This window comes from Mixophyes fleayi, chromosome 2 (assembly GCF_038048845.1).
Source record: "Mixophyes fleayi isolate aMixFle1 chromosome 2, aMixFle1.hap1, whole genome shotgun sequence".
NCBI lineage: Eukaryota > Metazoa > Chordata > Amphibia > Anura > Limnodynastidae > Mixophyes > Mixophyes fleayi.
The window spans coordinates 83582457-83610201 of NC_134403.1; the positions used below are offsets into that span (position 1 = coordinate 83582457).

The 27745-nt window shown below is 40.0% G+C and overlaps 1 protein-coding gene across 1 annotated transcript in view; it reads right to left on the minus strand.

The window, feature by feature from the left end:
• The window catches only part of NAB2 (NGFI-A binding protein 2), a 39454-nt gene extending 11995 nt beyond the window's left edge, over positions 1 to 27459 (minus strand). The window contains exons 1-6 of the mRNA XM_075199408.1: positions 27051 to 27459; positions 14895 to 15708; positions 12785 to 12918; positions 7617 to 7668; positions 4132 to 4246; positions 2865 to 3062 (exon numbers count right to left, since the gene is read on the minus strand). Coding sequence (XP_075055509.1) covers positions 2865 to 3062; positions 4132 to 4246; positions 7617 to 7668; positions 12785 to 12918; positions 14895 to 15708; positions 27051 to 27103 — 1366 coding nt within the window. The 5' untranslated portion in view covers positions 27104 to 27459. The remainder of the gene's footprint in view (positions 1 to 2864; positions 3063 to 4131; positions 4247 to 7616; positions 7669 to 12784; positions 12919 to 14894; positions 15709 to 27050) is intronic.
• Positions 27460 to 27745: the final 286 nt, after the last annotated feature.

The following is a 27745-nucleotide window of genomic DNA, read 5'->3' on the forward strand; positions in this document are numbered from 1 at the left end:
GGTTTTCATACTTTTCTTTCTGCTTGTTATCTCCATACTCCCACTTCCCTTAAACCTGTTAGTGAAAATAACTCAAACACATCTCTCTCCAGCTCTTACAGCAATTTTTCCTTTGCTTCCTAGCAACCAACATTACCCTCCTTGAAAACCCCACTTTCTTGACAACAATCCTACAGCCCCTTATTTCTGGTGCAACACCACTAAAAATCATCAACCTACAAGACCCTTCACGGAGACCTAAAGACTGGACATGGAGCACGCTCAGAAAACTGCAGCTGCAACAATGATCATTTATGAAATGCCATTTGGAGATGTGGACTATTCAGACTAGCCAATAATAAATGTCCCAAAAGAAAGGGGTTAAAGTGGAACTAAATGCAAAATTGAAGTATAATTATTTTCATCTCTACCTTAGCAGAAAGGCAGCTGCCCTCTCCTTCAAAGTACGCACTATATGCATGATAATGGTAATTCTCCACAGTGATCATTAAATAATAGCTATAAAGAAGTCTAAAGAAATTAGTGCTTTCAAATATTTGACAACAGAACACTGGATCACCCATGTGACACTTAGAAAAGACTGACTTTTGGGACAGCGTATTCAAACAGTAAGGGCTAGATTTACTAAGCTGTGGGTTTGAAAAAGTAGGGATGTTGCCTATAGCAATCAATCAGATTCTAGCTTTCATTTATTTAGTACATTCTACAAAATGAAAGCTAGAATCTGATTGGTTGCTATAGGCAACATCCCCACTTTTTCAAACCCGCAGCTTAGTAAATCTAGCCCTAAATCTCTAAATAGCTGGGCTGTTGCCATTTTAATTCAAGGGTTCTGATCTAAATTAAATAAATATTTGTAATTTTTTCTCTGATCAGTGCTCAGACTCTGTCTCACTTGTCTCCACTGTTTTGATCACCAGATGCAAGCTCCCCCATCCGTCCCTCTATAAACCAGTGCCTTCCCAGCTGTTCAGTGCTTTTATCTCTGATATGATTTCCTGACATTCACATTCCAGTCGAGTCTAGCTGTGTGTAATGTATTGCAGAGTAGTCATTGCATGTATTGCTTTCTCTGGATTCCTGACTTTCATCTATGTTTATGCAGCTGAGCTTCTGACTCTTGACCCTGAAGCAGGATGACTACTTTTTATGTGGGGACAATTTTTCTCACTATGGGACACAGAGGGGTATATTCACTAAATTGCGGGTGTGAAAAAGTGGAGATGTTGCCTATAGCAACCAATCAGATTCTAGCTTTCATTTATTTAGTACATTCTACAAAAAAACAGCTATAATCTTATTGGTTGCTATAGGCAACATCACCATTTTATCAAACCCGCAGTTTAATAAATATACCCAGAAGGTCCTATTCCACAACTCAAGTAGGATCCAGCAGAAATAATCATCATTTATATAGCACCACTAATTTCGCAGCGCTGTACAGAGAACTCACTTCACGTTGGGGCAGGGGCTCATCAGTCCCTGCCCCAACGGAGCTTACAGTCTAAATTCCCTAACACATACACACACACAGATTAGGGTCAATTTAATAGCAGCCAATTAAACCCACGCAAACACAGGGAGAACCTACAAACTCTGCACAGATGGTTCCATGATCAGAAATAGAACTCATGACCCCAGTGCTGTGAGGCAGAGGTGCTAACCACTAAGCCACCGTGCTGGGTGGTGGTCCTTACTTCTATTACATCTACTAACGTATCAAAAGTCTAATTCTAATATTCCAGATTTCCAGTGGTAAAAACCATGATGGGCCTGGGAAAACAGGTAACAGCGAGGCCGTAGAAGTCACATATATGGCTGCATTGCATTTTACCTATGCTGGCTAGCTGTAACACAGTGGACCTATGAATAAATTGGGCACCCAAGCATCTCATACCCACAGAGAGAATGCATACTGGAGCTGGCCTGGCTGGTATTCGTGCCCTGGCATCTATTTATTGAAATTGGACTGTTCTGTCTGGGTACAATGGAACAGTAACGTCTAGTAATTATTATAATTCATATTATGAAGCTTGTGAATGATTAAGAGATCCTCATTCAACCATCAATCATTGTAATTGTTACATTATCAAATTGTTATTGTACACCTGTTACACAGGCTACATGATATGCCTTGATATTGGCAGGTGAGCTTTCCCCAATCTAGCTATAGTGTGCCCAAAATGCTCCTACTTAGCATATGCTGACACATAGGGAGGAATTCAACTTCCCCAGAAGTAACGCTGCGATAACTCTATTACCGTTATTACGGTAAATTTAACCCAGCTTTCAGGGGCGCACAGAGGATTGTTGGGGGGGGGGGGGGGGGTCTCTCCCCGCCGACCCAAAAAAAGGCAGCAGCTCCATTTCGCCAGCGCTGTCCTATACAGCAGCCGCGGCGCTGTCTAAGAAGCGTCTTTGACAGTGCTGCGGCTGCTGTATAGGACAGTGGCCACTTAGTTAGCGCAGGGGGGGGGTTCTAGAGACTCAGAAACCCCCCCTGCGTGCACCACTGGCTTTCTACCCGCAGGGAGCTGCGAGCAAAAAGCCGGCATTGAAACTACCGTAATGACGGTAATAGTGCGCAGAAAGCGTTACTTTTTACAGTAACGTGCCAATTGAATCCCCCCATACTGAATAATAGTTTGTTTTTTTAGAGAACAGACTATCTATTGTTTTCACATACACAGTGGTCTTAATTGCCCTGGCAGCACTTTCTGAAATGATTCCCTTATATACATTTTATTAATTTAAAGATACGCACCTTGTTTTCAACAATTCTTAGATTGTAAATGAGGCATTCATTAATGTAGCATAACATTGTATATATAAGATGTACTGTGAAGTGGATTACACCTTCTCACCTGAAATGTGGGGTGTACCAGGCACACACAGACTGAGGCGGCCCAACCTGTCACGTGACACAAGCCTGGCCAACCGTAAACCTTCATCCATTAAAGTCTGCTGCAGAAGCTGTCTGCTCCAAGGAGCCGGATGTGGAAGAGGAAGAGACAGGTCTGTAGGGGGAGCTCCAGGGGAGGTGGGTATTCTTACTGTCACAGCTACATGCAAAAAAGACATACGTGTTTATGTATTAGAAGGAAAAACAGATTTGCATGTAGCAAAGTAAGGCATTTATACAAATACAGCACCAAAGGGAATGAGAGGGCTCCTAGAGACCCTGACCCTGATAATCATGTGTTAACCTGGGTTCCCAGTTCCTGGAAGTCTCTATAGTCCTAGGCATTGTCATTGACAACCTGGATCCACATGTGCAGTGCAAATGGTAACATGTGGTCTCTGTATCCAGTTGCAGCAAATATATACGGCAGCTAGGAATATGGTTCAGTCCTATCTGCCTTAAATCTACAGCAGGTTGGAGTTCACAGATTATTTAACGTTTTTGATGGTATTTTGGTTAGTTTGCAGGTGTCAGTCAGGTTAAAGAAGATATTTTCTATAGAGAGCTGTATATCTGGAAATTTTGAACCACTCTGCATTCATGCTGCTGGTGTCCCTATACATGTGACTTTTATTTCTAGCTGTTTATATGGCAGTAATTGCTGTTTCTCTCCTACAGTGAATGTAGAAGTAAATGCACAGTGACACATAGGACTGTGCTTCCTTCTGCAATTGCAAACGGCAGGACCAAATCAGGTACGTACATGGGAGTAAAAGGAAGAACCTGACTGTCTCTTCTTCCCTCCTACTGTCATTCATGGCAATCTTCACATAGTAGCTACAGATATGTGTCACCATGCGCTTTTAGTCTTGCAGTACTGAGCACTGGGATGGAAAATGAGGTGAAGTTAGGAACATCATTTCCTCACAATCTCCGTGAGTTAACACGTTGGGGAAACATTACTCAAATGTATAACAAACAGTGCGCTTTATGGAGAGAAAGGTGAACCCACATGGAGTGCCCCACTGAATAATGAATAGGAACGCCCACACAGTTATCAGGAGCCAAGTTGCCTTTCTTCCATTTGAGTCATCTCAAACTGACTTTACCATGTAATGAACAGTTCTGCAATTCATCCTCTTTATCTACACATTCCTTCTTTTACAACTGCTGGTGACAAGTTAACATCCACATATTGATATATTTTGCACCATAGCTGCTGATCTCACCTTGCAAATGCCCATCCATGCTCTCCCCTGAAACGCTGCCACTGTCTTCTTCTAAGCTATGACGGACTGATGTTGTTACACTCTCTGATTCACCTTGCAATGTTACCTCCACAACCTGGAGAAAATATATTATATTGTTATCACTCTATAGGTATTTCTTTTTTTCATCAATTATTTTTTTTTTATTATTATTGTTATTATTATTATTATTATATAATACTAAACTATTGGGAGTAGCTGCGGCCAAAGTATACAGCATGACTCAGGGCACATGGCAGTTTTAATTCACCTCAGGATCCTGAGGGCTTTATTATAACTTTTAATCACTGAATAAATGTAAAATACCCCTTTTATTTGGAAGATGATGATCTTGGCCAATTAATTGCTTAAACTTCTTTACTTTAATATACATGCTTGTGTATACCACCCTGCCACTAATAGATTGCTTTAAAGCTCATCTACATTACAACACAGCACTCTCTGTTGCCCTTGATACTGCAGTCTCACTAATCTAATCTCCAACCTTGGTACTCTTACACGTCTCCTCCAACAGTGCTCCCGCTCCTCTTAACGCCAATGGAGGAAATCCCGTTCCATTGCTGACTTCATCCACATTAAATTCATCCTTTCTTCCTACTATTCTGCCCTCTGTCTTGCCAAACGAACCTACTTCACATCCCTCATCTCCTCACTGTCCAATAAACCCCAACGCCTCTTTGCTAACATTAATTCTCTACTGTGTCCTCCCCCACCTCCACCCCCCTCATCCATCACCGCTCGACTTTGCCACCTACTTCAAAAACAAAATTTACTCTGACAAAAACAGATATCATTCTGGATAGATTTGCCTCCCCTCACCTGTCCTCTCTATCACTCACTCTGCCACCCTTAGCTCCTACCCTCCTGTAAATGTGCCTGAGATCCTCTCTCTTCTCTCCTCATCCTCTTCTACAACCTGTCTTCTTGATCCTGTCTCTTCCAAGTTCCTCTTCTCCCTCTTTTCCATTGCCTGTTTTCACCCTGTTCACCTCTTTAACCTCTCTCTCTTGTATCTTCTCCTTGGCCTTCAAGCATGCTCTTATCTCCCCTATTCTTAAAAAACCTTCCCTTGACCTATCCTTTCTCTCTATTGCCCCATATCTCTGCTTCCCTTTGCTTCTAAAATTCTCCAACAATTTGTCTTCAATCGTCTGACCCACTTTATCTCTTCCCATTCTCTTTTTGACCCTCTTCAGTCTGGCTTCAATCCCCTTCACGCAACTGTAACTGCACTCACTAAAGTAACAAATGACTTACTCTCAGCTAAGTCCAAAGGTCACTTCTCCCTTCTTGTACTCCTTGACCACTCTGCTGCTTTTGACACCGATCATTCTCTTCTCACCACCCTTCAGTCCCTAAGTCTTTGCAAAACATCTCTCTCCTGGGTGGCTTTCTACTTCTCTGGCAGCTCTATTATCGTGTCTGCTTCTGACTCCCCCCCTCTCCATTCTATTAGAGTCTCACAAGGCTCCGTCCTTGGCCTTCTGCTCTTCTTTCTCTACACCACCTCTCTCGGTGAACTTATTCAATCATTTGGCCTCCAATACCACCTCTATGCTGATGACACACAAATCTATCTTTCCTTCCCTGACCTCTCTCCTGCCTTCCTAACCAAGGTATCTAGCTGTCTCTCTATGCTAACTACCTGGATGTCACAGCACTTCCTGAAACTCAAGATCCCAAAATCAGAGCTCATAACTTTTTCTCCTGCCAATGTTGCTATTCATCCCAATATTTCCCTCTTGGTTGACATCACTCTTTCTCCCGTCAACCCTGTCCACTGCCTTGGAGTCACCCTTGACTCAGCCCTTAGCTTTACCCGTCATATCCAGTCCCTCATCAAATCTTTGCACTTCCTCCTCTGTAACATCACGAAAATCCGTTGCTTTCTCTCTCAGGAAACAACCAAAATACTGGTCAATTCGTTCATTTCTCGTCTCGACTATTGCAACCTCCTTCTCACTGGACTTCTTGACTCTCACATTTTTGACCTTCAAACCATTCAGAATGCTGCAGCTATGCTCATCTTCCTGTCCCGCCGCACCTCTACCCCGTCTCACTCAACTCTCCCTCAACCTTCAAACGCTCACTCAAAACTCACCATTTTAAGCTTGCCTATCCTACCACCTTCTAACCATTCTATCCAACACCTCCTCTTCCTCATCTGCCATCTCCATCTCTTCCCAGATGATGCTACTGTCTCTCACCACCCCTCCCTCTAGAATGTAATCTCTCGCAGTCAGAGTCCTCTCTACCTATTGTCCCAAGTCTGTCTGCTGTCTGACTCCCTCGTTTGTCCTGTCACATCTTTTTCTGTACTCTGTGTGAATCCCCATAGCATTACTCACACTTATCTGTGCTACTTGTATATATTACCTCATCTATTTGTTACTTGCTTCTGTTCCGGCGCTACAGAATCAGTGGCGCCTTATAAGTAAAATAAATAAATAAACAATAATCTACTAACTACGAATTATTGCAAGTTTTTCATTTTGCACAATTGCACTGATTTTAGCTACTTGAATCATGCACAGCTGAATGCCTATATTCTGGTTTGGGAAATACTGCCATGAAAACAGTCTGCGTGGATGGACAAGCTCTGGGAAAACACTCCTGTAATAAACAGGATTAAAAGGTAGAAAATATAACTGTACTGTATACATACATTTATTAATCTCCCATTTTTAAGAACAAAGCTACATGGGCACATATTGAGTAGACATTATAGCAATGCCTGTTTAATATTGTCATAACTTTTGTAAGTTCACACCATAGGCAGGGCCCTCTTAAGAACATCTTGGGCCCCCGGGCACAGCAGTGCACCGGGGCCCCTATATATACAAACAAAAAAAAAGATTATATATATGGGCCCTGCAGCCCAGGGGGGCCCGACGGAGGCAGCAAAAAAAAACCCAAAAAACCTGAAAAAAAAAAAAAGAAAATACTTACCTTGCGGTCAGCTGGCGATCCGGCTCCCTCCCTGGTCTCCTCCTCCGTCACGCTCCGCAATGGATGTCGGGCGGGCGTGATGACGTCACGCCCGACATGCACTGCGAGCGCCGCACGGAGGAGGAGACCAGGGAGGGAGCCGGATCGCCAGCTGACCGCAAGGTAAGTATTTTCTTCTTTTTTTGCTGCCTCCGACGGGCCCCCCTGGGCTGCAGGGCCCCCGGGCACCTGCCCATTGTGCCCAAAGGGAAAGACGGCCCTGACCATAGGAAACAACTATTGTTAGCCCTTAAGTTATCAAACTATTAAGTTAGGTTACTAATAAGTACTTCCAGCTTATAGTTTAGAATTATTTTGTTTGTTCCTTTCAGGCAAATATAGCAGACGGTAACATGGTATTATAGTGCTCTCAAAATGATTATTTTATTGAAATATCAAAACCTATATCGTTATCAATAGATTTATATGTGTAGATCATTTTCATTTAATACAATTACCTCTTGCTTTAGTATTTTTGCTCGTGGTGCACCTGTTTCTTCGGGATTTAACCTAGAAGAAAAAATCATGTAAGATATTGAAATATCAAAGTATACATTTCTGACAGCATATGATTCCCTTCAGATAATGCTGGTTACCCACCGCCATTAGGAGAACGCCAGTGACACCACACATTGCATGTGGATGGGGGGAAAGTTCTATGAAGAAGCATTTACTTGCAGTGAACATGAGTAAACAGAGCAGGCAGTATCCAAAAGATGCAGCCCGAAAGTGCAGGCGCAAATGGGTATGGAGTCATTGGAACCAATAGGTTATATCACCATACCAGTTTACATGTTATTACTGGCTTTAAACACTAATAAAAGTATGATTTTGGCACCAAAGTGTAAGGGGCCTAGTACAGGCAAGGCCATATACAGCTTAGTTGCCTACTCTCCCGGAATGTCCGGGAGACACACAAATTTCTGGGCGTCCTCCCGGACATTTCCAGGAGAGCAGGGCAACCTCTCGGATCCTAGCCACTTTGTTAAACAACATATACTGAACACAAATCTTTTTGAAGGTGTATTTCTCTTAGTCAAATCATATAGTAAAGGGCTAAATAAAGTTGAATGAATGACCTACCTGAGAAATCCATAACTTTGGCAAAGGTGCAAGAAGATGTTTTGAAATTATAAAACTATTACACTGTGTTTACAAGTTGTTTGGTCAATACAATGCTCGATAAACACAATTATATTGGATATTTAAGCTTCTGAGTAGGTAGCAGCAATATGCGAATTGCGCATTGAGATAAACTCTATTCTTGGAGATCTGAATTTAAATCTTTAAGGAACACTGAGTGTTACTGACTTTTCAAAATGAAATTAAGGAGTAAATTTATCGAGCTGCGAGTTTCCGATGGGTTTGAAAAGTGGAGATGTTGCCTATAGCAACCAATCACATTTTAGCTATCAGTTTGTAGAATGTACTAAATAAATGATAGCTAGAATCTGATTGGTTGCTATGTGCAACATCTCCACTTTTCAAACCCGCTGAAAACTTGCAGCTTGGTAAATTTACCCCCAAGTGTCAACATGCTGATACATTAAAACAGGTTGGTAAAGTGTTTGTCAAATAAAACTACAAACAATGAACAGTTTAAAACATGTATACAGAAAAAAAACGGACACCCTGCGAGGTCTTCACTCAGCTAGTCTGAGACTAAAAGTGTGTCTAGACTTCATCCAACCTGTCAGGATTATATTATACTTCTGGATCAACTTCGTTTTTGTGTGTATAAATCTAGAAGGAATGAAGTGCGTATAAAAGCAACGGAGTAACTGTTTAAGTTTTTTTCTCCGATGTACTGCTTGTGTCATCTTATTTAACCAAGACCAGATTTTGTCTTTGTCTTTCACAAACAGGACCAGAAGAGGATACTGGGCCTCGGTGAGAGTATTTCATTGTGCGGATGGTGGTGATTACAGACTGAAGCATTGTAGTGGAGAAAAGATGGAGGTGAAGTCATGGGGTTGAAGCAGGGAGAAAAGGCGGCTGGATTCATGTACCTCAGGCAGGTAAATAGCTGTGCTGATATTTGGACCGCTCTCAGATGTGTATTCTGTGTGTCCCTCAGATGGTAGAGGAGTGGAGGAAACCTGTGTACAGTTCAGTCTTAGCATAAACTGCAGAGCAGAGGCTGCATATGTGGCTGTGCACTGGTCTCTACACTATATGGCCATTACTTGGATGCTCTTTGTATTGATTGTATGGTGGGCACTAGGATGCTCTCTGTATTGTATATCTTCACTAGGATGCTCTCTGTATTGTATAGTGGTTACTAGGATGCTTTCTGTATTGTATATCATCACTAGGATGCTCTCTGTATTGTATATCATCACTAGGATTCTCTCTGTATTGTATAGTGGTTACTAGGATGCTTTCTGTATTGTATATCATCACTAGAATGCTCTCTGTATTGTATATCATCACTAGGATGCTCTCTGTATTGTATAGTGGTTACTAGGATGCTTTCTGTATTGTATAGTGGTTACTAGGATGTTTTCTGTATTGTATATCATCCCTAGGATGCTCTCTGTATTGTATAGTGGTTACTAGGATGCTTTCTGTATTGTATATCATCACTAGGATGCTCTCTGTATTGTATAGTGGTTTCTAGCATGCTTTCTGTATTGTATATCATCACTAGGATGCTCTCTGTATTGTATATCATCACTAGGATGCTCTCTGTATTGTATAGTGGTTACTAGGATGCTTTCTGTATTGTATATCATCACTAGGATGCTCTCTGTATTGTATATCATCACTAGGATGCTCTCTGTATCGTATAGTGGTCACTAGGATGCTTTCTGTATTGTATATCATCACTAGGATGCTCTCTGTATTGTATAGTGGTTACTAGGATGCTTTCTGTATTGTATATCATCACTAGGATGCTCTCTGTATTGTATATCATCACTAGGATGCTCTCTGTATCGTATAGTGGTCACTAGGATGCTCTCTGTATTGTATATCATCACTAGGATGCTCTCTGTATTGTATAGTGGTCACTAGGATGCTCTCTGTATTGTATATCTCCACTAGGATGCTCTCTGTATTGTATGTCACTAGGATGCTCTCTGTATTGTATGGTGGTTATTAGGATGCTCTCTGTATTGTATATCTTCACTAGGATGCACCCTGTATTGTATAGTGGTTACTAGGATGCTCTCTGTACTGTATAGTGGTTACTAGGATGCTTTCTGTATTGTATGGTGGTTACTAGGATGCTTTCTGTATTGTATATCATCACTAGGATGCTCTCTGTGTTGTATATCATCCCTAGGATGCTCTCTGTATTGTATAGTGGTTACTAGGATGCTTTCTGTATTGTATATCTTCACTAGGATGCACCCTGTATTGTATAGTGGTTACTAGGATGCTCTCTGAATTGTATATCATCATTAGGATGCTCTCTGTATTGTATATTGTTACTAGGATGCTCTCTGTATAGTATGTCACTAGGATGCTCTCTGTATTGTATATTGTCACTAAGATGCTCTCGCAATATATCCCTGTTATTTCTCATTGAGGATTCAATGTGCAGCCTCCCATCTATATTGTCATCATTTACACCTCACTAATTTGATTGATACCATTTATATGAAGTTTCTGTTTTGTCATCATTCATGGTCAATAAAATAACATAACTGTCCTGTGTCCCAATTTTGAGGGACTGTCCTGCCAAGCCAGGACAGGACCCCAATTTGAGAAGTTTTGCCATGCTTCACTTTACTTAACCTGTGATGCATGCATTGCATGAAGGAAGAGGAAGAGTATAGTGAGATAGAGGGGTTCAGGGAGGCACTGCCCATGCCCTCCGTGATGCTGACCCTTCTCCCTCTTCTGTCATAGTGCTGCTCACAATAAACCATTCAGAATTTTAAACTCCAGGTCCCTGTGCCCTTTAATTTGGCCATTTGGTGGATTTTTTCAATTTGTCCTCAGTCTGGTCCACTAATCCTACAGTGTGACCTGTACCTGCTGCCCCCAGACCTATCCTAGCTCCCATAGTTGTACTAGAAAATCAGGAAAATATGGGGATATTGGAGCTTGTTTTAATCTCATAAATTAAATACATTAACTTACATGTGCAGAATTATGAGCATGCTTTATATTTTGCAACTATGCAGAACCAAAAATGAATTTGAAATGTGTGAAAAAGTAGTGTATAACATCACTTTTGATTTGATGCTTTTGCAGACTTAAAAAGCTCTGAATTGTTCCATAAAATTACAAATGCCTTTAAATATGCACTTCATTCCTTAAAGTTTTTAATATTCCATACACAATACAAACTCTAATTTTAGAGATTATGTTGTAAACTAGTGCGTAATTGTGAATCTCTCTCTATAATGAGACATGCTTAGTATGATGAGACAGGTTCAGGCATAAGTTAAGTATTCAGCAAAACAGATCGTATTGTTTTTCAAAACAAAATAAAGTGCAGTGTAAAAACTGCCATATCAAGAGCAAACGCTTTTGTGGAACTATTAGGCCTCATACCCACTGGCTTTTTTAAAATGCATTTTATATGCATTTAAAGGACCTGAATTATTAAAGGCACGTAAATGCTGGTATGCGCTGTGTTTTGCGTAAAATTGTGCCCAGAAACAAACCATACACCAGAGAACGCAGCAACGCCCAAATCATTTTCGTGCGCAAAGGACTCTTACTACAAGCTCTGATTTCAGGGGCAGAACAACGGAGGGGAATGGGTGTATGCACGTAGTCAGTGTACAGTAAGGACATGACAAGCTCGAGTGCATGCTGCAGCATCCGATTCAAAATTTGGGCATCTCTAAGGTATGTGATTTTCAGTCGTACCACTTGCACCAGCTACAGGCCTGGTGTAAGTGCCGACTACTAGTGATGATGGCTGTGTATGCAAGCTTTATGTATTTTATGGAAAAATAAAAAAAGCACACTTTTTTATTTTTTAATGTTTTGTCATCAATGACTATAGATAGTATGAAGAGGTGAAATTAATTGAATAGGGTTTTTTTTTCTGTGCGTTCTTTTGTGACTTAATATTCCACATATGTGTTGGACGTATCCTGCAGTGTCTTGTCTATTAGAGCAGAGCGGACCAAGACCCGTATTCATCAACAACAGACGTGTCTTCAGATCCGCTCCTTGTTGAATACAGACGTGCGTTTGGGCAATGTATGTGCATGTTAAAAAAACACACAGTCAGTACATTTCTTTTGAGTTCCTTGATGAATCAGGCTCATAGTGTTTGTAATTGCATATCAATGGAACTACACTGTTTCTAGTTTTCCATAGCCATCGGCATTAAGTTGTTTTGCGTTCCATGCATTAAAATTTTTCAGAATGCTACTAAATGCTAGTAAGAACACGCCCTCTTACCTCTCTGTATGTATTACCCAGTATTGTTCTATTATTGTTTGTTCCCAATTGTAAAGGGCTACAGAATCTGCAGGTGCTATACAAATAAATGTTGATGATGATTAAGTAAAAACAGGTATCAAACATGTTTGCAAGTTAAAAAATACATGTAAAATGCCAAGTGGTATGTGGCATGTGTTCGGGAATGACACCCCTTAACCATTTTCACATGGACCACACATCATATGCATTATCAATGTATCAGATGACAGCTTACCTGGAGCATTTCAGAGATGCCAGGTAAGAACTCTCCCGAGCAGCCTGTCTTGCCAGTGGGAAGAGTTCCACCCTCCGCAGCAGCAGGGTGTTATCTCTCATACAGCACTGAGCTGCTGCCTCGTTTATTGTTAGCTAAAGAAAATGGAGAAGACAAACCATAAGTAATGTATAATTGCATCTATAATGATAAATATCTGGGCTGGACATAAACAATAGTTGATCAACACAAAAAATAGTATGAATACAGCAAGCACATGTGCCAGTGACTCTACTAAGCTGATGTTTAAAATCTTAAATGGGGCTTTCCCCTTCAGACAGATTAAATTTTTGGTTTGTACATGTTCTCCTTCAACATTAAACATTAAAAGACTAAATGCATTGTTCATTCTTTCTGGCTTTGTTCTGTAGTTTTAGCAAGTCATTTATGTCATCAGGCAGTGTTGTTTGTTTTTGTTGCCCGGGGTTACGACACTGTAAATTTTGTGTAGCAATCCACGGCACCAACACTGCCTGGTAGTAGAAACATATTTCTAAGAACAAAGAAGGAAGCTAGGAAGAAAAAAAAGCAACATATTTAGTGAAAGCTGCAGAAGGACACGTAGAAGTCAGTAATCTAGGGGGTTTGAAAAGTAATCTAGGTTTGAAAAGTGGAGATGTTGCCTATAGAAATTCTAGCTATAATTTGTAGAATGTACTAAATAAATGATAGCTTTAATCTGATTGGCTTTTCAAACCCGCCAAAAACTCTCAGCTTGATACATTTACCCCTAGATGTCTGAAGGAAAGTTTAAGGTGTACTTACAATATCATTTGAATTAGTAATAATTTAGTTATAGTTACATTTATACATTCAAATATACATGTACTTCGATTTAATCCTAATGGCATACCTTTAAAGGGACACGATCATGCTCTTTTGGCACTTTTACAGTTTGAAATATAGGGCACAGACTGTTATCAATAATGGATCAGTAACAGTTGACATTTTGCTCTCTGTGTGATTGATTTGGATCATTGTATTTTAAAGCAGCAATCCTAAGAAAAACATATGTATTTTTTTTTTTAACTAAATCACTGTGGCTGGCTGTAAATATGTTACTATTTACCATGGTTTGTTTCTTCAAGCTGCTATTAGTGATTTGTACTTCTGCAGAGTCATGGACTACCGTGGCAACCACAATCACATGACAAATGCTGTAATGAGCAGAGAGGCTTTGGAACATTCCTCTGAGCTCTGTGTACTATAAAATCCTCCCTTTCCTACTCCCCCATTTGCCATCATACAACATGTTGAGAGATGTAAGCCTGTGTCTATTTATGCAACCTCCAAAGAGATTCTGAAAAGCAGATAATGATCTTTAGGAGGACAGCTAAGAAAATTCATGCTTAAAAAGATGCTTAACTTAATTTAACTTAAATTAAGTTATTATTATTATTAATAATAATAATAATAATAATAACTTGTTAATTAAAGAAAAAAATAAACCTTGTGTGTGGGATTGGTGTTGTAATGTTCAATGTGTTTCTACATTAGCAGCTAGGCCTCACATTATGATCTCCCTTGCACCATTCGCTCATGTAGCTGGGCTTAGGCTACAAAAGATAAGGCCAACACTGTAAATTAATTATTAATAACTTTTCATTCAACATGTTATGAACCTTGAACAGATATCGACTATACCATTCCAAAGGTTATGTTTAACATTTAAATTAAACAGTTTGAAATTCAATATCTTTAAAAATAGTATAATTAAGAGTATGGGCTTTTTATTTAATAAAAGTGTGTTGATAAGGTGTCACATTGGTTAGAAATCAGTGCTGTAAAAGTTAATGTGCCCCTCTCAGTGATAAATGTGAAGCTCTCTCAGTCCTGTCACTTTGTGCTCTTCAACCAAACTGAAGCGATTGGTGTCAGTATGACCCATGTAACAGTGGCTTCTTGAAAGCTGTCTTTGAAACCAAATGATTGCACTGAAATTCCCAGCTCAATAGGAACATGTAGATTTGGACTCAATGTCCAAATAAGTCACAAATTATTTCTCAATATTCACAATTATTTTTTCAAAATACCAAAAGTACAGTGCTAGCGAGCCTGTAACATTACTGACCTCATGCAGTGTGAGTCTTTTTCCTTCCCGTCTCTTGGAGTCACTCCTTCCATAGATCGCGCTGTGTCTACGAATTTCCCGTTCCTTTCTCTGAGTTCCATCTGCCATGTGAAAGATATGTCCCAGTGATCGTCCCAGTTTTTTGTTTATCTTAATCATGGATTGTGCTTCAGTCATATCCCCCCGAGGCAAACCTTTCATCAGCCTCTCAACACTGTCTGATATCACCTGTACCATTTCATGCTCTAACCTTTCCCCGGATGTGGCAAATTGTCCTCCTCTCCCATCTTCATCATCATCAACAACATCCTCTTCATCTCCTTCATTTTGATCTGGAGAAACTTGAACGGTCCAGGGTCTGTTGTCCAGCTGAGGTGGGGTTCTTTTCTCATGCTGTTCTTGCTGCTCTGGGAGACCAAAACCACCAATCCCTTTGATCATGGTTTCAGAGCTACAGAGATGGCCATTAGACTGCCGCCCTACTCTACCCAATGTCTCGGATATCTTGAACAAGGGTATACTGCCACTAAGAGGGACACTCCCCAAAGGTGGCTGGTTGAACAGTCCTGGATTAGTAGCCCAATCTCGTAAAGCCTTCTGCAGCCGTCGGACATGCAGGGGCTTCGTTGCCATGCCAACCAAGGACATGATCTCTAAGAATTCATCCTCCCCAGCTTCACAAAGTTGTTGCACATCATCACCGCCCTGCTGGATGAAGGTATCATAGTAACCCAATAAATTGGCTCGTTGCAAGACACGATATAGCTGCAGCTCACCCAGGGTACGTGGAAGTGAAGATGTGTCCGCAATTATCCTACAGTTTAAAACAATGATTAAAGGAAATTGATAAGTTGGAAGTAACAGCAAAGCAAACCAGAAACAAGTTCACAAAAATAAACTTAAAAATAAATATTACAATATTCAGGTTTTTTTAAGTGAACATTAAACCATCTCATAAATAAGATATAAGCAATTGTTCTAAATGCTAAACATTATTTACTTTAACCCATAATATTTACTACATGTAGCAAGTGCAGATGCAACAAAAGTTAATTGCTTATTCACAATAATCGTGATAATCCAGGTGTATTAAGGGCCTGAATTATGGGAAAATAAGTATTCTGGGTTAAATGATTTAATGATTATGGAAAGCCAGGGACACATGGGAGACCTAAACTTATGAGAATTGATATTTTGCAGGGCCCCTGATTTTCTTTCCAAGTATACTTATCCATAGGAACTCATTCTGAGTTACATGGGGATCTACTAGTGGCCGGAAGCCTACCAGGGCACACAATTATGGGTGATACAAGGAAACATTAAGGAGTTCAATCCTATCCATTATTACTACACTTGTCAGAAACTTACCAACACCTGAAACTCACATTAAAAAAGGATGAATTGTTCCCACTACCATGTTTAAACCTTTACAACACACAATTTATTTCTCACACGTTAACGTGAGCTGCCAGTACAATGCATTATATTGGTAAAAGTGCAAATACTTTACAAATACGTCCAAAGTACACTTTAGTTTTGATGCCCTTTACTCATTTTTCCAGTGCATGTCTTCCTATTTCTGCGATCTTTCTGTTCTATTTCCTACAGTTAAAATACCGTCCAGGTGGCACTTATATACACATTAAACAGATATCTTAACAGACAAAACATAACTAAACATATGTTACAATTACTGTGTGTTGTGGCAAAATACTTTATACGGCATTCACTTTTTTTCATGTGTATTAATGACAGTGGGCCTGATTCTTTAAGGAAAGTTAAGCAAAAGTAAGCAAGCAAGGCAAAACCATGTTGCATTTGAGGGGAGGTAAATTTAAAATGTGATGGCAGATTTATATTTGGGGGTAGGGCATGTCCTAGATCAACTTTAAATTTCAGTGTACGAGTATTTGTGTGCTACATGAAAAAACAGCCAGTATTTTCCTTATGTGCAAAATAATAAACTAATTTGCACCCCTTGCATTGCAATATGGTTTTGTACAGAACATTTGAGTAAAAAAATGTACTCAATTTTTTGCTTAACTTTCCTTAATGAATCAGGCCCAGTGTGAACAGTCCATGTACCGGCAGGAGCATGCTCAGTGTACTCCTGAGAAACATCATGTGACATCACAGTGCTGGCAGCTTTTAGAACAATGGCTCTGTATGGTAACACTAAAACAGTTTTGCATAGATGTCTGCAACTGCTAATTGAAATAAAGCCTATGGTTGTCATGACACAGAGGGGAGTAGAGTTAGAATGTGGGAGTAGGCTCATGACTGTGCTTCTCTCTGTGCGATGATGCGTCCTTGTGCTGCAAGGGGCGGGGCCATGATGACATAAACCGTGTTGTCATGCCCCCCCTGTCCCCACACTTGCCCTTTGGACTTCCTCTCTGAGACCTCCCAGAAGGTATGCAAGTACGTCATTAATAACTTTACATTGCAGTTTACTTAGGCTGTCCGATTAATGTTGGATTTTTCTTTCTGCATGGCAGCTACACTTTAAGGGAGTAGCTGTTTTGCTCCAAAAGACACACAAGGACACCTTGTTTAAACGTAGCACAAAGACACCCACACACACACACCCACACACACACGCCTACATACACTTTGCTTAAAGCAACCACACACTCCCACACACACACCCACCTTGCTTAAACCTACCACACATACACCCACACACATTTTTTAAACCTAACACTCTCTCAACAACAACCAAGCAGTTATTTCCAGTCAGAACATCCTCAGATCCCCACAAAGTAAAATAAAGCTATACTTTACTAGATTTACTTTTAAGGTATTAATAGAGCATGTTATCGATATAGAATGTTACAATGCCATTGTTACAAATATAACTAGTATGCAAATGTACTGATCCCAACAAAGCCAAAACATATTATAGCTCACTGTTTAGCCTAAAAGAAAGTTTTATTATCTGTGCTATTCACATAAGGTTCTATGGTGAAACCAGTACAGCATGAGGGACCAAGTGTACATCCTGTCAGACACACCGGCCATTCTGGAAAGTGCCAGAGTAACCAGGGGCCTGAATCATTAAGGATCTTAAATGAAGAGGTATCTTATTTCAGTCTCCTGGACAAAACCATGTTACAATGCAAGGGGTGCAAATTAAGATTCTGTTTTGCACATAAGTTAAATACTGACTGTTTTTTCATGTAGCACACAAATACTTGATAGCTTATTTGTACACTGAAATTTAAAGTTGATATTTGTGTGCTACATGAAAAAACAGTCAGTATTTAACTTATGTGCAAAACAGAAAACTAGTTTGCAGATCCTTAATGAATCAGGCCCCAGATTACCAGGCCTGGCAGAGAACCAACATTGATATTTTTCCCAAAAACTATTTATTGAAAGCATCGCAAGCATTAAGTTTTATTGCATTGTAAAAGTAGAATAATGCATTATCTGCTACAGAAAATGGAAAACACAAAATCAGAGAAGGCTATAGGCACAAATTAAATACAACCATATATTGCATTTTTGCTACATGCTGATGAAATGCCACCAGAGTCATAAAAAAGTACATAGGTAAGGATTACAGCATGCAAAGCAACAGAATGCGTAATAGATAAAGCCTTCTAGTTGATATAAAACAAATGATACATATTCTCTGAGAACAACGTATGCCTAAAGCCACAATTGATTCCAAGTGAATAACCCATTGTTCATTTGATGAAATGGGAGCACAGACTGCTAAGCGTCGGAATCCACCCACTTGTTTATTCATGGAATTACGGAGGTAGAGAGTGGATAGACTGGGTGTTGTTTAAATGAAAACCCACAGTAATTTTTAGCATTGCCACAAAATTCCCATTTAAGTCATGCTCCATGGGAAAGTTATGCATACCACACTGTATACCGCAGTTAGAATTTTTCAAAAGCAGAATCCTACATTTATTTTTCTATAGGGACATTAACATGACCTAATCTCTTGACAAAGTCATTTACTAAAAGTTATTACAATATTGTGTCACCCCTATCCTTCTCTTTATTTCTAGATGTCTTTACCTTTTGTGGGTTGGTGATTTAAATGGGAGCAGTTACTTTATAGGATATATCTATCTAATGCTACTAGGTTGTATTTTTATTTGATGTTGGGTGTTTTACATTTGAATTGTTTTAAATTGCCTGTTTTAAGGCTGCTTTAAGGAAATATGTTTATTACTACTCAATGCAGTTATTAGAAGTCTCCTGTATATTAATAAAGAGTATAGGTAAAAATTAAGAGTTAAGCATAATAGTAAACTACTATTATATTACAATATACAGTTAGAATAGCAGAATTGTACACTTATTTTTCAATAAGTACACTAACATTGCCTAACCTAATTCACAATAACTCTCCTGGTCTGATTCCCAGGAGAGCAGGTCATTGTTCCGCATCCTGCCCACTTTCTAATGAAGTGAACGAGGGAGGGGGGAATGAGGTCCTCTATGACATGATTTGCTTTGTGTGGGTGAAGCCAAAAAAATGAGGCACTTCACACCTAACCATATCTCCAGGAACTACTGGTGGGCACAAGTAAAAGTCAGAAATTATTCCTAACTTATTTACTATTTGGTAACTAGTTTCTGCTACACTGTGTTTATGTTGAAGGATAATTCTGGAATATTCGAAGTTATACAACATCCACTTTACTTACTACTTAGCAGGGGTCTGAAAATTCAAAGGGTTTTCTGGAATCCTCAAAATCTTGCTCGCTCCTACTAGCATTATGTGGTAGGTTTACAACATTCTACCTATTTGAAAAAAGATTGTGTTGGCAGGAGCGAGGAGAGCACCACAATGTCTGAAGAACCCACAGAACCTTATGAACTTCTGTCCCTAAGTAAGTAAACTTTTGGGATGAGGTATATTTTCTGATGTTCCACCCAAAAACCGAAAATTCTGTTTTGGGTAAAATTATTCTTTACGTTTAATGGGCCAATTGGTGAGAAGACATCAACCTGCTATGACAGACTAACCTGAAACATAGACTGAGTAAATGGACTGCATTTACTCTGTGACATCATAATCACTTGCTGCAGGACCAAGGAGGGATGAATACTCTTGTTAGAGGGACCTGTATATATATTGTTGTGTCAATGGTGGATTATAATAGGGGCAGTTAGTGCCGTTTGGCAACAAAAATGTAATTTCTAAATAAGTCCAACTGGAAGCTTCAAAGTGCCTCATAACAAGTATAGCGCCGGACCTTCATAGGTGGCAAGGAATTCAAGTCTTATTTCTGGGAGGATAAAGAATATCTCATTTAAATAATCTCATACCTACAAAATAAAATCTTGTTTCTGCACTTTACAGCAAAACTTGGCGCACTCGGTCCTCCCAGTTCTTCCCATCATTCAGCCAAACTGTTGCATCAGTGCAGACACTGACATCTTGGCCTTTTCTCATTACATAACAGCACTTGTGCTGCAGTTTCACCCTTTTGTGACTCGACAATGGCCCCTACCAACAAGATTTAGAAAGCTAGAAGGCAACTTTATTGTGATATACCCAGAATTTATCTTAAATAAAGCTATTTTTTCACAGGGCTGTTTGTATGTGTGTTGTAGCGTTAATGTTATGTGTGAATTTTATGCTAAGTCAATTCTATGCTTTTGCATAGAATTGGTATGAATTTCTTAACATATTATTTCATGAAATTTAAGTTTAAGAGCAGGTCTTACTACTACCTGAGTCAGGATTGTATGCACTTTGTTTGAGAGCAAATAATATATTTATTAATAGTGGTGATAGGGCTGTTTTTCTATCCATGCTGATTGCTGTGGCAGCTGTGTGATAGATACTGAGCTGCCCAGCAATACTGGCTGGCATCAGTCAGGTTAGTCTTACTGTTTCCCCAAGCCAGTCTCGGTGGGCCTGGGATTTTAGTTTTTCTTGTAAAAAAATAAATATATAAAACACATTTTAAAAAAACATTATTTTAAAATGGTTCTATTGAAAAAATGCTTTTGATAGAATCTTTCTCTGCTTTATAATTAAAGCCCCAAATCTGGTAATATTTTCAGATTGAACAAAGTTAATAATGTTAATAATGATAATAATAATAATAATAATAATAATATTAGTGTTTATTTAATTCAAGGTACTTAACAGGTAAATGGTTGATTTGTAATAGATAGGGAAGTCAATGCTTGGATATTGCATTATGTTTCTAATCCCAGATGTTGATGTGGGTTGATGAACTGAAACTGAAGGCTTAATGGACAGCAGTGAAATCAGGGCCTGATCAGCCAATAGGCTTACCAGGCTGCAGCCTGGGGCGCTGGAGCCAGGGGGGCGCAGCGTCACGAAATGTTTTTTTTTTAATTTCCCTAAATGTGGCAAGCGGAGTCATCGGGTCCGCCCCTGGTCTAAAGGAGCGGTCCCAACTGTCACTATCACATGACAGGCAGTCTTGGCAGCGATCGCTGCTAGCTGCCTGTTGGTGTGGCCGCGGGCGCTTCTTACTCTGGTCACGTGAGATCAGGACTTCCACATCTCACGTGACCAGAGTAAGAAGTGCACGCGGCCACACCGACAGGCAGCTAGCAGCGATCGCTGCCAGACTGCCTGTCATACACAGCGCTGAAGAGAGGACTCCACAGTAGGTAAGTCCGTTCTAATGTCTTGGGGGGAGGGGCGGCAGATGGGCAGGTGAGGTGGCCGAAGGGGGCAGGTGAGCAGGCTGAAGGGGGGGGGTGGGGGCGCTACGGCTGAAATAGCCTAGGGCAGCCGGAACCCTTAATCGGGCCCTGAGTGAAATATATTGTGACTGCTGGGACATTGTGTGATGTTAGGGAGGGCAGGTTCTGTAACAGTGAGGTGAAAGAAATCTGTTATAGAGGGATATATTTTAGCTGTGCAGTGGCATAAAAGCTGCGTATTAGTATTTGCATTACTTGCATTACTTACTGAATTTCAGTATAATCTGTTATAGCCTTATGACAAACTCCAATCAGTATTCTATCAGTGTCTATGTTATGCATCTACTATATAAATGCCTAGTGGCGTGTGTAAAAAAAAAAAAAAAAACAAGCTGCAGCGCCACCTGCTGGGCAGAGTTATACACTGACCTATATATTTCTTGAAGGAGAAGTGACAGTTGGGAGTGGTTGGTGGTTGCCGGGGTGACAGTGGGGAGTTTTTAACACCTTAACTAGCTTGATGAAGGATGTGGCGATGAAGATGAAGGATGAGGTGATGAAGAAAAATGATGAGGTGGTGACATGTGGACAAAACCACGTTAAAAAAGGGCGCTTGCATCGGGAAGTAACGCTCTTCCCCTGAGGAGGCCTGGGCTATGGCCCAAATGCATGACAAGAACCTTTTTAACACCTTAAGTAGCTTGATTTGACTAGAATGCATGAGTATCATGCACGGGTTAACTTGTATCTAAATATAAGGCCTTTGCAATGTCACCTTCAAATCTCTTCAAATAAATCTCCCAGTTAAAAAACAAAAAACAAAAAGTAAAACAAAAAAAAAAAAAGATTAAAAATAATAATAAAACAAAAAACAATGGTAAAATAATTGCAAATAGAACTCTTGGACACTAATGTCTAATCATCATTAGAACTGTTCAGACAGGGGTGGTCAAAAACCAGGCCTAACTATTCCTGCAGTGACACTCAGAAATGAATGGGATCTTATAATAGTTTTCTAAACTCAACAAACATAGTACTGTGACTTAATGCATCTCATGTATCAGTGCCAAAGTGAATCATTGCGGTGTTCCAAATACAACATTTTAATTATTATTTTGACATTTTTGCTAATAGCACACAGAAATTAACCTGCCACTAAGTAGTTGTTCTACAAGAATTATATTTACAGCTTGTACTGACCTAGGGAGGTTACCTTGGTGTACCTCCGCCTCCACAACACATTAGCACTATGATACCACCTCCAGGGTTTGGACAATGACTTATTTTGGCCAGACACAGAAACACGTGGAAGCTGGAAGAAGAAAAATTAAAACTTCTGTCGCTCTCCATATACATTAAAGACAATGACAGCAGGAAGCTGTGATTGGCCGGTGAGAGACCTGATCAAAATCAACTTTCTCTAGATAATATCTGCATTTTTGCCATTTATCCACTATCGTGTAGAATAGAGAGTTAATTATGGTGCATAATTTCTCTTCAATTAGCCAGAAGTATTATGACTTAAGCAACAGCTTCTATGAGAATGTGGTTAGTATCTTGAGACTAGATCAAATAATATTAAACATGTTAACTTTTATATGTGAAAAATTTTAATATAACTGTGGTTTAGAAATACCAGTTTACAATCAGAGCAGAGAGTAGTGTGTGATAAGTCATATTAGCACATTAATAAATTATTCTTAAAAAAATACTGTTTATCGCTTTTCCTTCTAAACTTGTAAATACTACTAATTTGTGTAAACCGTTTCTCTATTTATTAAAATAAGACACTAAGGGTGGTTTGCATTGCAATAAAAACTGCTGATTTGTAACGGTACGAGACAGGGTTGCCCATTATCGCCACTTCTGTTTGATCTATGCATTGAACCCCTGGCAGCTAGAATACGTCTTAACCCTGACATAACTGGTATTTGCTTGGGTCCTAAACACTACAAAATATCCCTATTTGCGGATGATGTATTACTAACACTAACAAATCCGGTCATTTCCCTCCCAAATATTATGCTGGAACTGTCATGTTTTGGAACATTGTCTTGGTATAAAATTAATGACATCAAATCAGGAGCCCTGCCACTTCATATCCCCATCTGACTCAAGAACCTCTTCAACTGTTTTACAACTTCCAGTGGCGCCTCCATTCTATTAAATATTGGGGGGTGAATATCACCCAACACTGCTCAGGGTTGTTTCACTCAAACTATTCACCCCTACTGGCATATATTCAATGGGACCATTCTAAATGGGAACCTATGTACATCTCCTGGGTGGGAAGAATTCAGGCTATCAAAATGAACATTCTTCCCTGCCTCCTATATATATTTCAGACACTCCCGCTACCAATATCTCATAGGATACTGACATCACCTCAATCGGCATGTAACCACTTCATTCGGTGAGGCAGGAAACCCAGATTGAGCAAAACTTTACTTTCCAAATCCAAGGAAGCTGGGGGTCTGGATCTCCCGTTAATACACAACTACTACCTGGCCACCCAGCTTAGCCACATCATCACCTGGCACATTAACCCGGGACTTAAGAAGTGGCCTAACCCCAGACACACCTGTGCACCACCTGCCATGGCTCCCTAGAAACCCGCCATATTTTTTTCACCTTAACCATATGGGGCTCCCTACCCGTCCCTCTTGACACCTATCTGGACCCATCCACTGTTCCCACTGGGTCACTCAGAATCAGTTTCCTAATGGTGGAAATCATACAAAGTTGATAGTTTCCTACATATTATGGGGGAAACAGCCCCTGCTTCATACAAAGAGATTCGGGTTAAATACCACCACCCACCCCCCACACACTTTCAAAACATACAAATTCAAAATTTCACACAATCTCAATCCCGATCTAAACAACTCCACATATTCTCATCTTTTGAACGTAAATGTATATACTCAGCTGGACGCAGAGGTAACATATCAATTTTGTATCGCATACTCACTGCTTCACCTGACCAAACCCTTGGAAGAGGCGTAAGAATGTGACCTTGGGATCTCCCTGAACAGCGAACAGCTGAGGTCTCCATCAATCCAGGTATTCAAGAAAACTGTTACAACATATATAGAAGTTGGTATATGGTTCCAGAAAAACTTCACCGTAGTAACCCCTCGGTGTTGTCAACTTTGTGGAGATCATGGCACTTACTTACATATTTGGCTGGAATGTCCTATTATTCAGGCCTTCTGGGATCTTATTTTGTACATAGCCAACCAGGCAACTGGCATTAGGGTCCCCAAAACACCTGTAAAGATGCTACTTAACCAACCAATCCCCAGTATCAGCAAACCCACCAATCGCTTAGTAGCACACATATGCAAGGCATCAAAATTGCCTATTGCATGAGCATGTAAACAACCCACTCCACCCTCGAAGGCATAGCTGTTCAACCGTATCTGATACATTTCCTCCATGGAATATGTCACCACTCTTTTGAATAACACCATACCTAAATTTCAAGCGGTGTGGACACCGTGGTTTCATACACATCACTCTATAGTACCTGGGATCACCTGAACAAGACATCCCCCACCCTTTCTCCATGGTACCCAATCCCCAAATATACTCCTCCCCCTGTTTCCCGCTCCTTCCACCCCCCCCCTTTTCAAACTTAAAACCACCGCTCCACTATAAAAGTACATTTTCTACCAATTACATACGTGTTTGTCCTATCTTATTCAGAAACCATTTAGGAAACACATGGGTTGTCATTTTAAGATGCGTTCCTGCTTTGCTCTACCATTTGTAACAAGCTGTCGGACTATCCATTTGCCTGTATAGCCATGTAATGTGTTAGTGGCACATCAAGCGGTTTAAAAATAAAAAGTTTAAAAAAAAAAAAATTGCTGCAACTTATCAAGAGAATACAATTGGGGATAATGGCCCGGAGCAGTAAGGATTAACTTACTGCTTTACCGCTTTGGTCTTTCATTTCCACTTATCAAAAAATAGATTAAAAATATTAAATTAATTGTAAAAAAAACCTTTTAAAACAATGAAAAAGTATTTAATCAAAGAATAAAGTATTTTTTCAATGATTTCCTTCTCTTATTACCATCCTAGGATGGCACTAAAAGTATTGCAACATTGTTTGTACAACTTCTATAATTGTTTCAACAGGCTTTCCAAATTCATGGGGAAGCTACTGCTGATGAAAGTCAGCAAATCTTACTGCAGCAACCCTTTGTTAAATTAGGAAAAGCAATATGACCTGAAATCATAGATTTTACCAGTTAAACGTCCTGTGTTGCAGGATGGCCATCGTGCATACATTCTGTTCTAACACAACACCTTTACCACATTGGCCATTCCTGCTTTCACATTCATTGCTACAATGGAGGAATCAAGTATATTATGGCCCATATGTGTTAATCACATACAGTACACGCAGGACTTCAAAATGAAGTGTCCACAGGTTAATACACTTATTTCCAATCTGCCAGTCACAGGCCAAGTATTTTGTATGAAAGAAGCTTTAAATTAATTAATGACAATATTCAGTGGTGTCAGGTGACACCCTCACACCACACTGTACATATTACCTACTGCACAATGAGATATGTGGAAAATGATAGTGTATAAAAGAACATAGATAAAAGTAACGTTCTCCAACCCTCAGAGATAGGTTCCCACTTGTTCAGGGATAAGATACTGGCCTTCCTATTTGGGTTAGGCTTCTGCATCATACTGGCCCACTCTCTCCCGGAATGTCCAGGAGACTCCCAAATTTTTGGGAGGACAGGCCACAATCCCAGATCCCACCCACTTCCCTAGTAAAGTGGGCAGGGCAAGGCCCTGATGATGCAATTCGCTGCAAAGAGCATCCTTGTGACCTGCGCTTGGGTTTTGCCCCTGATGTGCACTGCCACAATATCCTTCACCATGCACTGGGGGACTGCATGATATGATGAAATGAATTGTGGCATCGCACAGCAGGCAGCAGGGCCTGCACCACGATGACAAGAAACTCCTCGTTCCCCCCACGCCCCTCACACTTGCCCCTTGGACCTCCCTTCCGGGACTTACTAGACAAGTAGGAAAGTAGGTTCTGCATTATTAATTACAATGACACTTTCACCAGCAGGACTGGTAATATATTTAGCAGGTTATGACCCTCTGTGCAAAACTTTATTTCCCAGAATACAGCAATCACAAAAATGCAAGATAATGCCGAAGGAGAAATTTCTATCACATTAACTAAATTTAACACCGTGTTTACAGGCAAATATAGTTAAATAAAAGACAAAATATATATATATATTTAAAACTAGAAAGCACTGTGTTTTTAATATTTCAACTGAACCAAAAACTATACTGAGCACAGTGAATTTGTCATGATAACTATAGTGGAAAAACATTTAAATGTAACAAACAACTGATGCTGAAGGAATGATACTGTATATGATCACACAATAGACTCTGCACATCCAGTACATGACAGTGTACATCTGTTCACTTTGCTAACTTACTTGCCTTGCTTTGGACGCCCGCTTCAGGTCGTCTGATCTGCCAGCCCTCTCCGCCATGTAGTGGGATTGATTTGTGTAGTATAGACACAGTATCCTCAGAAGCGTGGAGAAGAAACTTTCACAGGAGATTGTATAAATTATATATCTAAATGCTGCAGATTCTGTCTTGTATTCTTTTCTATCTCTTTGGTTCTGTTCTTATCTATTAATGAAATAGATATTTGGCCATAATCTATGTCTCCTGCTATTCCTTCTGTCTGTACCTGCACCCAGTGTCTAGAATCTGTCCTCCTCGCTCATGTCCCTCTCTGTCTAGCTCACTTGCTGATTTTCTGTGGGCTTCCCTTGCTTCAGGTCTGCGTGCAGTTGCTGCTGATTTCCACCCACATACACATTGCAATAAGCCTCTTTCTCTGTATGTCAGGATCTGTGTGGGAGGCTGGGGGAAGGGCCAAATCAAAAAGCTTCTATCTTAGCAATGCAATACTAGAGCACGCTTGACCATCGTATATCCATTTCCACACTGAAATGATCAATTTTATGAAGAAAAAAAAAACATGATGTATTTGTTTCTGCAGAATTTATGTGCTAACTTAAATGCTTCAGCCACAAAGCTTAATTTTCCAACTGATTTATTGTGAACCTTGCTATTTCTATGTTACAAATCTAAAGTATAGTTGGAGAAGTTTTAAATACACA